This window comes from Oncorhynchus mykiss, chromosome 16 (genome assembly GCF_057628025.1).
Source record: "Oncorhynchus mykiss isolate SJ-2025 chromosome 16, ASM5762802v1, whole genome shotgun sequence".
In the NCBI taxonomy this organism is placed as follows: Eukaryota; Metazoa; Chordata; class Actinopteri; order Salmoniformes; family Salmonidae; genus Oncorhynchus; species Oncorhynchus mykiss.
The window spans coordinates 52,700,286-52,716,264 of NC_143037.1; the positions used below are offsets into that span (position 1 = coordinate 52,700,286).

Below are 15,979 nucleotides of genomic sequence, written 5' to 3' on the forward strand. Positions count from 1 at the left end.
GCAGGCCTCTTTGGTAGAAAATGATGTAAGGAAGGGTGAACTTGAAAATATCCATACACTGAAATGGTACATTGATCAAGAGGTTAGCAAAGCGCTTCAGTGTTACATGTAACACAAGGATATTTAAAACAAGTTAAAGTACTTCGATTTGATGGTCCTATATCAAAGCTTAGAATAACTCTGAGTCCGCCTTAAAGAAGACTTGGACTGGAATGACAACTTCATGAATTTCATTGAGTGGTTATGAAGAGCCTCCTGAGTGGTTATGAAGGGACAGTTTCTAGCAGTAATTACATTTTTATATAGTCATATCTTGAAACTGTTTGTCCTGGTCTGCAAATCAGTGAATAAATACATCTAAATAGTGTAGAGCATTCATTTTTGCTTAACTACAGGTATTATACGTACCAATTATTTCTTGAATGAAGTGAACTACCTGGGATGCTGGTAGACCAATTATATTAATTCCTTGAAGCTAGAATCCTTAATTGAAACAATAAGAAAGCTGTCACCTCAAATTCATAGACATAGCTAAAGATGCAAGGAATGACCAATGATCGTAACCATAGCCATGTTGAGGCTTTACAGTGTTTGTTCCCATTCACATTGTTTACAAACATTGGAGTAAAACAAGCTCATGTTTTAGGTTCTGATGGGGTATGACAGTTGAACTAAGCTGAGGCATTTAAGTTGAGATTTTTTAAGAATCAATGGGCATACATATCATTTAAAAAAATGGATGCAGCAACCTAAGGATTCTATCTTTAGCGCTGTGTTTTGTTTTGAGTTGGCATTCTGCTTAACCTAGATTAGGGCTCAGGTTAAGGGGCCAATAGCCTCGCAAGGCGCCTGAGAGGTATACTGCTAAAGCTAGCCAGCTCCAATTAGCTTCCCATTCCAGCTCAGGCTTTATCCATACGACGGTGGATATTGCTCGTTCACCTGCCGCTAACTCTAGGCTTGTAACTGTGTGTAAATGTGTGTATGTCGCACATGGCTCGTCGAACGCCAAACTCTTCATTGAAACATCTGAAACATTAATCCGTGGACAAGTCAGTGCGACATTTTAATTTATGCCGAAATCAAAATGAAAAGTTCTCGCAAATCCAGAAGGCTATCGTGTGAAATATTGTTTTTGAAGTGCTGTCTTTATTTTATTCGTTTGGTGTGCTCTGGTGTAGTTATCAATGGACAGGCACCCCCCACTATTTTTTTAAGTCATACAAAAGTTTTCCTGTGCGTGAAGTTTCAAATGTATTTGTCATTACTGAAGGTCTCTCGCTCTCATGAAAAATATCAAACTACTATTACTACAAAAAAATGTACGCTTCAACCACTTTTATTTACACTAATACCACAACTATCCCTATTACCACTACTAGCTATCATTTCTAGCTACTAACACTATTACTACTATTATCATCGTCCCTATATTTGTGATACAACTACCATCATTACCATTTGGGATAATAATCATGGAAATAATAATAGCGAGTGTTAATGCTTAATTAGGGAGGAGATTGTGGATCTGTCTCAGTCTGTACTTTCGTCACACGCGATACCTCAGACAGCACTGTTCCGATTTTGACTCAATTTGGATGAATTATGTGTCTTGCCATAGATCCGGCATTTACAAAATGACACTGATTGGCCCAAGGGCGAGAGCTATAGTAATTAACTGAAATGTGTTAGTCACGCGCAATATCGCAATTGGCCCAGTGTCAGGCAATGAGTGGCAAATACATATTTGGCTGCAAGAGGAGCCAACACTCCTTCGTCAATGAGTATTTAACCTTTTTCCTCTGGGTTTAATATATATACATTTTAAATAAATTGAGTATTTTCTTCAAAGAATGACTCTTTCTGAATAATATTTTTTTTAATGGCGGAGGAAGTGCATCTCCATCTTTACTTCCCCTGTCGTGCATTGACTACATACACACACTCCTCTTTGGGTAGCCAAGTCTTTTTGTGTCTCTTTTCTCTATAGCCAATAAAACCCCACAGTGGAAGTGTCATAAAACCTAGCGGTCAAACAGGGACATTTTTCTAATCTTTTTTCCACCAATAATTTTTCCCATGGGGAATTTTATAAGCACTTACAATTAGGTCTGTGCTATGTGTAGGTTTACCTTGGCGTGACGTTTTGATAACCATGTAAATCTCTCTTGGACAAAGTGTCTTATCAATATATTCAGCTCTATTTACTCTCAGATTTGAAAATGCTAATTAGATTAAAAGTAGACATCACGCAAGACTACAAATCCCTGCAAGCTCCTGCATATCACCTCTAGCTGACACCTTTGCTAACAGGTATTGTCAATTTAAAACTTGGACAAGACAGACGATTGTCGATTTTTAAAGAAATGTTGCCAATTTATTAATTACTAAATGTAGTTAACATTAGAATCCAGAGATTCTTACATTTTCCTCGATTTGGCAGTCTCATCCAGATCATCATGGCATTTGTAGTTCTTTGTGATAGCCACATAAGCAGCTAATTAGCTTTAAATTTTGGAGGAATAAATACAGACATGTATTGATCAAAGTCACCTTGTCCTAGAGATCTACAACGTTATCAAAACATCACGCCAGGGTAAGCCTACACGAAAAAGCCCTTATTTGAAGTGTTTCTAAAATCTCCTATAGGAAAAATGAATGGTGGAAAAACAATTGGAATCATTTCCTTTTTTGACCCCTAGGTTTTATGGGTATTAGTACTCATTCTGTGGTACTGTATTGGTGGTCACTGAGCTTGTATCTGGTCATGTTGTTTCTGTTTTGTATTTCTGACAGGGTAGAGCGATTCTGCTAATTTATAATCTCTTTTTAGGGCCGAATAGCAATTTGGTATATAATTTGTTTTTGTTTCATTTTCCCAATATGTCTAATAGGAGGTTTTAATTTCTGTAACAATCTGATTGATTTCCCTGTGTGCGTCTCTCTCTCTCTAGGGCTCGTGTCATGTGACACTTGACATTTTTGATATAGTGAAACAAGTCTGATTAATTGATATCATCAGGATGTAATATCCTGCTCATTACTACTCAGTTCATGATAACAACCAGACTGTAATTACAGTTCTCATTTCAGTTTGTTTTCCTTGGCATAGGAGGCAAATAGCAGTTTTACAGACTGAAAGGGAATGGGAAGTTGCTTGATTGTGAAAGGGTGTTGTATAGCGTTGAATGAGAACACTACTGAGCACTTGTGACACCAGTGTCCATCCTGGGACTTTGGTCAGGTGACAAGCCATTGAAGAGATATAGAACCATCTATATAGACTACACCAGCACACTGCCTGATGGAGAATGATGATGTAGTATTTACAGCCTTATCCATAGATTTGGTTTTACCTTCAAACATAAATGGATGTCAAATTGATACATTTGTGAAGTGAAACTATAGAAACTGACAGTGTTTAGCAGTTATCAAACTATATACGTTAACTAGGCACTACATCAGTTTTGATCAGTTTGATTAAGTGATAGTTAGTTGTATTGTTAGCAAATTACAATCATATTACTACTACAAATTATTTAATAAAAAAAATGTTTTTACTCCGTGTGTTTGTTTTCCTTGTATAGGAGGCAAATAGTAGTTTTACAGACAAAGGAAATGGGAACGTTGCTTGATTGTGAAAGGGTGTTGTATGAGAACACTATTGAACAAGTGTGACACCCATGTCCCTCCTGGGACTTTGATCAGGTGACAAGCCATTGAAGAGAGTGGACCCTATATATAGACTACACCAGTGTATTGAGTTTCTGGGCCAACCGTGCGCCTCTGTGGATTGTCCTGCCATAGGGGTCAGCCATTGGGCTTGTGTTCTGCCTCTGTACCAGGTCTTACCCCCTCTCTCTCGATCTCTGTATTCCTCTCTTTTATCTCTCTCTCCCACACCCATGGTCACAGATAAAAGGTCAAAGACAATTTACAAGAGATCTAGAGCAGAGCTGCAGTAAGATGCTGTGGCTCCCTTCTTAGATTGTGATCCACACCCATCTCTGTCTGACCATTGACAGTTATGACATTTCCAAAGAACCCGGGGTAAGGAGCGAGAGAGCTGGAAGTGTGTGACTCATCCTCCCTTACTAACAGTCTTCCCCCACAGCTCCAAAGCATTCCACATTCTATCCTCTCTTTTCCTCTGGTCTTTCTCTCCCTTTGCTATTGTTTTACACTCGTCATTTTTTAATAACTCACTAAAAATATGTTTTCATATGTCTCTTAGTACTCAAAGATCAATACTTCTATGTTCCTGTTCCAGCTGGAATTTGACTGTGCTTTATAATTCAAAAGGTTTCTTTTTGCTGGGTTAGTGAATTAACATTTTGTAAGAAGAGTGTGGATTTCACGAGGGACAAGCTTTGTATACTTTTACATCAGATTTCAGCTATCTTCAAATAAACATCCTCGTCTTTCTTGGTATTATAAATATGCACGTTCCCTGACCATGGGCGGAACGACTGTGACCTGTTTTGAGTGGACATCCTGTTCTGAGACCCTGCAATGTGTGTTCCGTCAGCACATACACATAAACAAACATGTATTTATGTTGTCTCATATAGTATGGCCAATTACTGTTGAGTGGTCCATTCAAAGGGAGCTATTGCTGCAAATAATTTCTACCATGAACCAGACCATAGAAGTATATCAGTTAGAAATGCAGCCGCTCCCCTCTACTATTTCCATGCTTGTGATTCCTCTCGTCATACAGTGCCTTGCAATATTCATCCCCCTTGGCGTTTTTCCTATTTCGTTGCATTACAACCTGTTATTAGTTTCTTTAATTTGCATTTCATATAATGGACATACACAAAATAGTCCAAATTGGTGTGATGAAAAAAAGAATACGTTTAAAAAAAATTCTAAACGGAAGTGGTGCGTGCATTTGCTATGAAGCCCCTAAATAAGATCTGGTGCAACCAATTACCTTAAGAAGTCCCATAATTAGTTAGTTTGCACACAGGTGGACTTTATTTAAGTGTCATGTATGTATGTAATGTATGTATGTAATGTAATGTAATGTAATGTAATTGTGTGTGTGTGTATGTATGTAAAAAATCTGTTCTGAAAGGCCCCAGAGTCTGCAACACCACCAAGCAAGGGGCACCACCAAGCAAGTGGCACCATGGTAACCAAGGAGCTCGCTAAACAGGTTGGGGACAAAGTTGTGGAGAAGTACAGATCAGAGTTGGCTTATAATTTTTTTTCACACTTTGAACATCCCACAGAGCACCATTAAATCCATTATTAAAAAATGGAAAGAATATGGCACCACAACAAACCTGCCAAGAGAAGGCTGTCCACCAAAACTCACAGACCAGGCAAGGAGGGCATTAATCGGAGAGGTAACAAAGAGACCAAAGATAACCCTGAAGGAGCTGCAAAGCTCCACAGTGGAGATTGGAGTATCTGTCCATAGGACCACTTTTAACCGTACACTCCACAGAGCTGGGCTTTACGGAAGAGTGGCCAGAAAAAAGACATTGCTTAAAGAAAAAAATAAGCAAACACATTTGGTGTTTGCCATGTGGGAGACTCCCCAAACATTTGGAAGAAGGTACTCTGGTCAGATGAGACTAAAATGTATTTTTTTGGCCATCAAGGAAAACGCTATGTCTGGCACAAACCCAACACCTCATCACCCTGAGGACAACATCCTCAAGGTGAACCGTGCTGGTAGCATCATGCTGTGGGGATGTTTTTCATCGGCAGGGACTGGGAAACTGGTAAGAATGGAAGGAATGATGGATGGCGTTAAATAAAGGGAAATCCTTGAGGGAAACCTGTTTCTTCAGTCTTGCAGAGATTTGAGACTGGGACAGAGGTTCACCTTCCAGCAGGACAATAACCCTAAGCTTGAGAATCTGTGGTATTACTTAAATATTGCTGTACACAAGCTGAACCCATCCAACTTCAAGGAGCTGGATCAGTTTTGCCTTGTAGAATGGGCAAAAATCCCAGTGGCTAGATGTGCCAAGCTTATAGGGACATACCCCAAGAGACTTGCAGCTGTAATTGCTGCAAAAGGTGGCTCTACAAATTATTGACTTTGGGGGGTGAATAGTTATGCATGCTCAAGTTTTCAGTTTTTTTTGTCTTGTTTCACAAAGATTTTGCATCTTCAAAGTGGTAGGCACGTTGTGTAAATCAAGTGATACAAACCCCACAAAAATCTATTTTAATTCCAGGTTGTAAGGCAACAAAATAGGACAAATTCCAAAGGGGGTGACTACTTTCCCAGGCCACTGTAGTTCACCTATGCTCACTGGCAACACCTCTCTTTGTCCCATATAGAAAAATGTGGAGGATCCCAGCACTATGGCTTCCGGTGCTTCTACTGGCCGTTGAGGTGAGAGACTCCTGAATATGTGTGTTTTTGTCTGATTAGAAACTATATAAAAGGGGCTGTTAAACATCCAATAGGTATGCCACTGTGAAGATGTGGGGACCATGCTGGCATCCGAGGAGGTGCCCAACATCCCTTTGTCGACCACCGTGACCCGCAGCCAGATCCTCTCAGCTCAGTTTGAGTGCTACCTGAAGATCATCTATGACCCACCACGCAATGAAGCTGGTGAGGCACTACACACACGTGCGCACACATACAATATGGTTCAGGTCAGGGGGGAAGGGAAGTGACTACCCTCAGGTCTGAAAGGAGTGGTCTTTGTGTCCAAGCTGCCCCTGTATCTCAACCTCACTAAATAAAGGCTTTTGAAATGCTGTTTTGCACTCTATTTCTGTACATACAACCTGGACACAGACTTCATTGTATTGTTCACTAGGACTGTTTTTTTTAAAGTGACTTTTGTTTGCACATGTAGCTGTTTCTCTGTTTTAAATGCATTTATACTATTTTCAATGTCGTAAATAATACATTTTGAAGAGACATTTTAAACATTTAACAGGTGTCTTCTTTTTTTGATCTGTTTTTCATTACTCTGCTTTCGCATGAGAGACCGTTTTCACTTTGTCTTAAATGCCTCAACACTGTATTTTATGGTGACAGATTTAGCCCTAGGTTTTTTAGACGTTTTAGAAGTTCTAATATCACTAACAATGTCACTCTCTTTATATTATGTCCATGATATAATAAAACAGTTCAGAGATAACAAAGGCAATGAACCTAAACATTTGAAACATGGAACAGATGCATTACTATAATACACTGTACACAGCTACTCTTCTGTTGTCGCCCCTTCCAGGCACATTCTGTAACCGCACGTGGGACGGCTGGCTGTGTTGGGATGACTCTGCACCTGGCACGGCCATGCAGCTCTGCCCTGTGTACTTCCAGGACTTTGACCCCTCGGGTAAACAGCCCAGCCACACAACTAACAATCACAATTAAACTGACTTGATATTTAATAATGATGCCTCGCCTGAAGTGTTTTTTGACACCCATCCTCTCCCTGTGTCCATTCAAACAGAGAAAGCAACTAAAGTGTGCAACTCGGACGGACAGTGGTTTCGTCACCCTGAGAGCAACCGTATCTGGTCCAATTACACCCAGTGTCAGATGTACACTAAGGACAAACTGACGGTATACTTCTAAGCCAACTTGTTTAGTAATTTTGACAGTGGCTTAGACAATTTTGTGAGTCAATTTAGTGATTGTTTTTAAGTTCATCTCTCTCTATTGTGTTCATTTAGTTAATACCTGTTAAACTCTGAGGGTTGTTTTGGGCCCACGGAGCTTAACTGCTACCCACTCTGTCAATTTCAGTCAGAAAATAGAAAGTGGCATATCTTTCGAAAGCTACAGCACTTGTATTTTTGGAAATCTAGCTCAACTCTTACTGCTGGCGATGTCATAAGAATCCTCCCATAGGCCATAAATCATGTGCTATGCTATGGTCATAGTAATAGAGTATGTAATTTAGGTCAAGTCACCAAAAGTGTAAAAACGTTGTATGAATGGAAAGAGTACACCCTGGTGGTCAGCATAAAGCAATACATTTATTTTCCATCCACATTTAATGTCATGACCTTGAATGCATCCTCCATATTCGCTGTTGATCTCTTTTTTCCAATGGGAAAAATGAATCGTAAAATAACTTTGAATTTCCTTCGCATGTCTGTTACTTTTTTTTAAAAATTATAACTTTTGGGTCATTTTAAAATGTCAGGCTTGAAAATCCGTTCAGCCATTTTTGGACTGAGGTACTACCCAAACCAGACGCCTCTAGTTTCAAGTGGTCATGTCATGTGATCTTCTAGTGGGTGAACTGGGAATCTGACATGAGTTGATTACATCAGTGAAAATGTTATGACTTCCGCTTTCTCCTTATACAGTGCCTTCAGCCTGAATTAAAAATGGATGAAATTGTTTTCTCTCACATTCAACACACAATACGCCATAATAACAATATGAAAACATGTCTTTAGAAATGTTTGCAAATTTGATTTCAAATTAAATACTGAAATATCTCATTAACATAAGTATTCACACCCCTGAGTCAATACATGTTAGAATCACCTTTGGCAGTGATAAGAGTCTTTCTGGGTAAGTCGAAGAGCTTTGCACACCTGGATTGCACAATATTTGCACATTATTATTTTTTAAATTCTTCAAGCTCTGTCAAGTTGGTTGTTGATCATTGCTAGACAGCCATTTTCAAGACTTGCCATAGATTTTCAAGACAATTTTATCCAATTGTAACTAGGCCACAGCAACATTCAATATCCTCTTGGTGTATATTTGGCCTTGTGATTTAGGTTATTGTCTTGCTGAAAGGTACATTTGCCTACCAGTGTCTGTTTTAATGCAGACAACTAGGTTTTCCTCTAGGATTTTCTGTGCTTAGCACTCTTTTTTTTCCTTTTCATCTTAAAAAACACCCTAGCCCTGGCCTATGACAAGCATACCCATAACATGATGCTGCCATCACCATGCTTGAAAATATGAAGTGTTAGTGATTTGTTGTATTAGCCCCAAACATCACGCTTTGTATTCTGGGAATAAAGTGAATTTCTTATCCACATTTTTTCAGTTTTACTTGAGTGCCATATTCCAAACAGGATGCATGTTTTGGCTTCCTCCTTTTCATTAAGTTTAGTATTGTGTAGTAACTACAATGTTGATCCATCCTCAGTTTTCTCCTATCACAGCCATTAAACTCTGTTTTTAACTGTTTTAAATTGGCCTCACTATTGGCCTCGTGGTGAAATCCCTGAGTGGTTTCCGTCCTCTCCAGCAACTGAGTTAGGAAGGTATCTTTGTAGTGACTGGGTGTATTGATACACCATACAAAGTGTAACTAATAACTTCACCACGCTCAAAGATTCAATGCCTGCTTTTTACATTTTTTACCCATCTAGCAATGGGTGCCCTTCTTTACGAGGCATTTAAAAACCTCCCAGGTCTTTGCGGTTGACTAAGTTTTAAATTCACTGCTCAACTGAGGGACCTTACAATTATCTGTATGTGTGGGGTACAGCGATGAGGTAGTCATTCAAGTGTCCATGCAACTTATTATGTGAATTGTTAAGCACATTTTTACTCCTGAACTTATTTAGGCTTGCCATAACAAAGGGGTTGAATACTTATTGACTCAAGACATTTCCGCACTTGATTTTTCATTCATTTGTAAACATCATTCATTAATTTCTAAACAACAAAATTCTCTTTTCACATTATAGGGTATGCCGTGTAGGCCAGTGACACAATCTCAATTTAATACATTTTAAATTCAGGTTGTAAAACAACAAAATGTGGAAAAAGTCCAGGGGAGTGAATAACTTCTGAAGGCTCTGTATGCATAGCATTCCTGTGAGAAGGCCTGACACGTTGCATCGGGCCTGCACTTTTAAAATGGCTGTCTTACTATAGGAATTTGCACATGTTTTGAGTGCCAGGAAAAATATATGACAAAAAATGTATCCTTTTGGAATGGTAATTGTGACATATTTTATTTCAAACCTAGACTTTAACATTTCTTATTCCCTAACATGGGGCCAATTTTGGGAACGTTGTTGCTGTACACCTGTATCAGAATCCCACGGTTCTTACCTTTTCTAACAATACTAGGCATGCGTTTCTTGGACTTTTTGAAGTCTAGATGTATGTAATGAAGGGATTTTACATGTTATGTGTCGTTTAGAAAATACCACCAGATGGTGTCTGAGTTTACCAGGTTAAAGAAGGGAATTAATGCTTCCCCTTCTTGCCCAGTTTGCGTTTAGCTTGTACTACTTGGCCATTGTGGGACATGGATTGTCTGTGGTATCTCTCATCATCTCACTCTGCATCTTCTCCTACTTCAAGTGAGTCATGCATTGTTTCATCTATGGACCCACCAGATAGACTGTGCTCTGAATGTAACTTTAGTGTACCTTTTCACTGTACACCCTCTAATCAAAGTGATTTTGTTTGTATTGCTCTTCCTACACCAGAGCCCTCTATTCTAAACAGAGGTCTTTGGTTGTTCCCTACATTGCAAACATTAATTCACATAGTCAAATGGAATACTGAGCTTTCCTATGACCCTATACGAGCCAGTGTAGATACATTTACACACTTGTTTGTTTCCTAAGTGTGCCTCTCTCTGTTCTAATCCTCCCATTAGGAGTCTGAGCTGCCAGAGGATCTCCCTCCATAAGAACATGTTCCTGTCCTTTATCTTCAACTCCATCTGCACTGTCATCTGGCTCTCTGCTGTAGCCAACAACCAGCAGCTAGGGGCCAGCAACCCTGTAAGTACTGTGCACCTCTGCCATCAGGGTGAATAGCTACTAGTTGAACTCTGTTGGTGAACATTTTGAGGTGCTACACTCCACAATGTGTGGAAATGAGTGCCAGTGACCGCTTAAAGTTTAGCGTTTTATAAAAACAACCTCTGTCCTGAGGCTTCTCCCTGTGTTGTTCTCTCTCAGATTGGATGCAAGATCCTGACAGTCCTGAACCAGTATACGTTTGGATCCAACTACTTCTGGATGCTGTGTGAGGGGATCTACCTGCACACTCTCATCATCGTGACTGTGTTTGTGGGAGAGCAGAAGCTGGGCTGGTACTATGTCCTGGGTTGGGGTCAGTGACTACATCTTTATTTTTCACTTTTCAAATCTCTGTCCTGCTCTGCTGTCTGATATTCATTGTTGTTTGACCATCCTGATCCCCTAGCACATAATTTACTTGCATTGACATTTTAATAATTTATCAGACGCCCGGGTGAGTTATGTAAGATACTCGAGGTAGGGTTTCAGAAGTTTTCGCAAGATAGGCAGGGACTCCCACTCTTTGGCTGGGCTGAGCAGGAGCCACCCTCCCGTAGGGGTGGGAGGGCTAAGAGACCGGAGGTGGTGGAACAGTTGGGATGTAGTGTTTTGGCATAGCCTGAAGGTAAGGAGGTGCAGTTCCCCTTACATAATGTTTTTTCATATCTCTATCACATTGAGTGAATGATTGGTATCTAACACATGGAAACTGCGTATTTGATTGACCATTTATTCAGTTTCAGCCATTACCATGAGTCCGTCCTTCCCAAATAAGGTGCCACCATCCGCCTGTGCTTTATCAGTTCTTGAACCTCTCCTCGGGGATGCCCATTCGATCTATACCAGAGCTAGCACACCTGATTCAACTTGTCAACTAATCAAGCCCTTGAATAGGTAAATCAGGTGAGCTAGTTCAGAGCTACAACAAAATTGTGAAATGTCTGGGGGTCCCTGAGGAGAGCTCCATTTGTTATGTCATATCTATGAAGGCCTTATGGAAGCTCGACAGTCATGTACTCCTCCGTCTCTCTCCCAGGCTTCCCCATCATTCCTGCCATCACACATGCTGTGGCACGTGGGCTCTTCTATGATGACCGGTAATGTGTCACAACTCCCTCTGAATATAGTGCATATTAGTGGCATAGATTGACATTCTGCGCTTTATACTGCATTAGAACATTGTCAGTTACTGAAATCTCAGTTAAACTCAGAATCAGATGTTTCTGTCTCAGTTGAGCTCAGGTTTGTCTCTGTCTCCCAGATGCTGGATCAGTTCCGACACACACCTGCTCTACATCATCCATGGGCCTGTCCATGCTGCCCTGCTGGTGATTCTGCACTACCAAAACAAACATTTAGCAGAAATAGAAACCAAAGGGTTTCAAAAACAGAATTATTATTGTTTTAATCTAGTATTGGGTTTGAATTGCAAGTACTCAAGGTGCTCATGGAAAACAATCGATCACTGAATGCAATCACTCAATTCACTCACTCTATTCCTCTTCCTCTTCTACACTCTCTCTCCAGGTGAACCTGTTCTTCCTGCTCAATATAGTGCGTGTGTTGATCACCAAGCTGCAGGTGACCCACAGTGCAGAGTCTAATGCCTATATGAAGGTGGTGAGAGCCACTCTCATCCTGATCCCTCTGCTGGGAGCCCAGTTCATCCTGGTTCCCTGGAGGCCAGAGGGACGTAAGGCCAGGGCCATCTACGAGTTCATCATGAACATTTTTGCACATTTCCAGGTATAGATTGGATGGTGCTGCTCACAGTTCCATTCTATACAAACCTAAATCGATGTTTGGTAGCATAGACAGTGCCTTACAAAATGAATATAACTAGCCGACATAGAGTATGTATCGTGTTCAAAACATTGGTATAACCTTTCCACACTCAATATTCACTGAATTACTTTTATTTGATATAGGGACTCCTGGTCGCAATTATATTCTGCTTTTACAATGCAGAGGTAAGTGCCAGCATCTTAAATATGATGATTAAGCTCAGTATACCTATTACAATTTGCATTTTTATTTAATAATATAATCATGATCATTCAGAAATTCTTATGTATTTACTGAGAATGTTCAAGCTAGCATTTATGTTGCTCTTAAACCACTCCGTGTCTGGTTCCATAGGTGCAGGCATGTCTTAGGAGGAAATGGGCACAGACCAAGCTGGTGTGGAAATGGACAGATTTCTACTCCCACTACAACACCAACTCCTCTGGGACTGAGACGAGTCGCGCTACAGTCAGCCTGGAGCTCACCGCTCCTGAGGAGGACACCATCATTAAGCCAGGTGGCAGTGTGCACTATCGAGCCAATGGACAGAGCAACGGCAAGCGCTGCACCAACGGGGAGATGGACACGCCCAGGATCCTGGAGACCACGGACATCTGATAGCACTGCACTGCCACTTCCCATAGGCACCATCGCATGATGCTGTGACAAACAGGCTCACGAAACTCACAGATTGGCCACAGACAATTGATCAATGCAGAAAATGGGGGCCATGAACTGTTGTGTCATTGTAAATGTTGGATCACACACGTGGTAAGAATATACACACAAATGTGTACAAGATACACATGCAAACACACAGACAAAAACCCATATACAGACATCTGATAATGGATGAGCAGCTTACAGGGTCCAGTTGAAACCTTACAGACAATTATTTGCAAGCAGATGTATATACATTTCACTGTAGCTTTTCATTGTTGCTGATTTTGGCCTTAGGCACAAGATATTATGGAACAATCCCAGTGATAAAATGACCCAATAAAGAGGGCTATCTCTGGCAATGTTTGAAATTGGCCTTCACTGCCGATCAGTGTCGGATGTAATCAATTCCTGTGGGCATATTGGACAGTATATACACTGGCAAGAAAGTATGTGAACCCTTTGAAAATACCTGGATTTCTGCAAAAATTGGTCATAAAATTATCTGATCTTCATCTAGGTCACAAACAAGTCTGCTTAAACGAATAAAACAAACAATTATACGTTTGTCTTCATTGAACACACCGTGTAAACATTCACAGTGCAGGGTGGGAAAAGTATGTGAACCCTTGGATATAATAACTGGTTGACCCTCCTTTTGCAACAATAACCTCAACCAAATGTTTTCTGTAGTTGCGGCTCAGATCTGCACAACAGTCAGGAGGACCATTCTTTACAAAACTGTTTCAGTTCAGCAATATTCTTGATGTCTGGTGTGAACTGCTCGAGGTCATGCCACAGCATCTCAATCGTGTTGAGGTCAGAACTTTTGTTGAAACCATTCTATTGCTGATTTACTTCTGTTTTGGGTTAATGTCCTGCTTCATCACCCAACTTCTTCTGTTGAGCTTCAATTGGGAGACAGCCTTACATTTTCTGGCAAAATGTCTTGATAAACTTGGGAATACATTTTCCCGTCGACTATAGCAAGCTGTCCAGGCCCTGAGGCAGCAAAGCAGCCCAAAGCATAATGCTCCCTCCACCATACTTTACAGTTGGGATGAGGTTGATGGTGTGCTGTGCCTTTTTTTTTTGTTTTTTTTCTCGACAAAGTGTGTTCCTTCCGAACAACTCAACTGTAGTTTCATCTCCACAGAATATTCTGTCAGTAGTGCTGTGGAACATCCAGGTGCACTTTTGCAAACTTCAGACTTGCAGCAATGTTTTTTTTGGACAGCAGTGGCTTCTTCCGTGGTGTCCTCCCATGAACACCATCCTTGTTTAGTGTTTTACGTAACGTAGACTCGTCAACAGAGATGTTAGCGTGTTCCAGAGATTTTTGTAAATCTTTAGATGACACTGTAGGATTCTTCTTAACCTCATTGAGCATTATTTGCTGTGCTCTTGCAGTCATCTTTGCAGGATGGCCACTTCTAGGGAGAATAGCAACAGTTCTGAAATTTGTCTTACTGATGAACATCAAGGCTTTTAGAGATACTTTTGTAACCCTTTCCAGCTTCATGCAAGTCAACAATTCTTAATATTAGGTATTCTGAGATCTCTTTTGTTCGAGACATGGTTCACATCATGCAGTACTTCTTGTGAATAGCAAACTCAAATTTTGAGTTTTTTTTTTATAGGGCAAGGCAGCACTAACCAACATCTCCAATCTCGTCTCATTGATTGAACCCCAGGTTAGCTGACTCCAATTAGCTTTTGGAGAAGTCATTAGCCTAGGGGTTCACATACTTAATCCAACCTACACTGAATGTTTAAATTATGTATTCAATATAGACAAGGAAAAATACAATTTGTGTGTTATTAGACACTATGTATGTCTATTGATAGGGTCACATACTTTCTCTTGGCACTGTAAGTGTTGGTTTATTAGGAATTTCTGGTATCGTTTAATTATTTTTTATTACTGACACTGCTAAGGCTATATTGTAAAGGTTTGGATCAGCATTTTCTGTCACTTTAATGAAGTTGAACTTATTATTTAAATGTGTTACATAAGCTTGCCTTTTTTAGAAACATGAAATGACTGCTTAACTTGGCATAGTTCTGACTGCTGAATGTTAAGTTCTCTGAGGCAAGTAAGACGACAGTGTATAAGGAATACAACACAATGAGGAAAAGTGTGTGCTTTGAATCTCTAATAGTAGAACCTGTGATGAGAGAATGCCCTATGTCTGACACAACACTTTTTATCCAGTGTTACTTTCTTATGCTTTAGCGAATCTTGTATATTGAGTTGCTATACACAATCTTTGAAAAATCAGAGAGGATACATGTATTATACCGCTGAGCTGCAGTTGAACTGTGCATCTGTATGTGTGTAGGGGGGAGAATTTACTATGCAGTGTATGAAAAACATTCCACTTTAACTTCCAAATAAATTGTGTTCTAAGTGTAAAAAAATCATTTAATAAACATTTATCATTTTGGTTTGTGCTAGAGTTTTCTTGTCCATTGAATAATAGTTTTGGGGATATTTTTTTTATAATGTAGGTCTGAATGTATTAAAATAAATAAGGAGTGAAAAGTGTTTGTTAAAAACGGACACTCATTGACTTTAGTTAAACTTGCAAGTCAAAAGGGGATATTTCTTGCAAACTGTAAAGATTGCTATTAAAAATGGGCTGGTGTTTTTCCCAGACTCCTTTCATCTTAGGTGGATAAGGGCCTGTGTCAATCCTGTCTTAGAAATTAAAGTTACTTTTTAGGGGCTGATGTTACTGCTCTTTGTCTTAGGTTAGGTAGCTTTTTTTTAATGTGGAGAGAAGCCTAAAGTACATACTTGATCACA

The 15,979-nt window shown here is 39.9% G+C and overlaps 1 protein-coding gene across 7 annotated transcripts in view; it reads left to right on the top strand.

The window, feature by feature from the left end:
• LOC110492206 (calcitonin gene-related peptide type 1 receptor) overlaps positions 1-15,617 on the top strand; it is a 46,465-nt gene extending 30,848 nt beyond the window's left edge. For 2 of the 7 annotated variants that reach the window (XR_016487352.1, XR_016487354.1), the window contains exons 2-13: positions 6,304-6,358; positions 6,433-6,583; positions 7,215-7,322; positions 7,440-7,552; positions 10,184-10,275; positions 10,578-10,704; positions 10,885-11,628; positions 11,762-11,822; positions 11,987-12,053; positions 12,253-12,471; positions 12,654-12,695; positions 12,865-15,617. Coding sequence is in view for 3 of the 7 variants with exons in the window: in XM_090203241.1 (XP_090059367.1) it covers positions 6,304-6,358; positions 6,433-6,583; positions 7,215-7,322; positions 7,440-7,552; positions 10,184-10,275; positions 10,578-10,704; positions 10,885-11,038; positions 11,762-11,822; positions 11,987-12,053; positions 12,253-12,471; positions 12,654-12,695; positions 12,865-13,128 (1,453 nt within the window). In the remaining 4 variants the exon portion in view is untranslated. The remainder of the gene's footprint in view (positions 1-6,303; positions 6,359-6,432; positions 6,584-7,214; positions 7,323-7,439; positions 7,553-10,183; positions 10,276-10,577; positions 10,705-10,884; positions 11,629-11,761; positions 11,823-11,986; positions 12,054-12,252; positions 12,472-12,653; positions 12,696-12,864) is intronic. The other 5 variants (XR_016487351.1, XR_016487353.1, XM_090203241.1 and 2 more) reach the window with 3 other exon arrangements.
• The last annotated feature ends 362 nt before the right edge of the window (positions 15,618-15,979 follow it).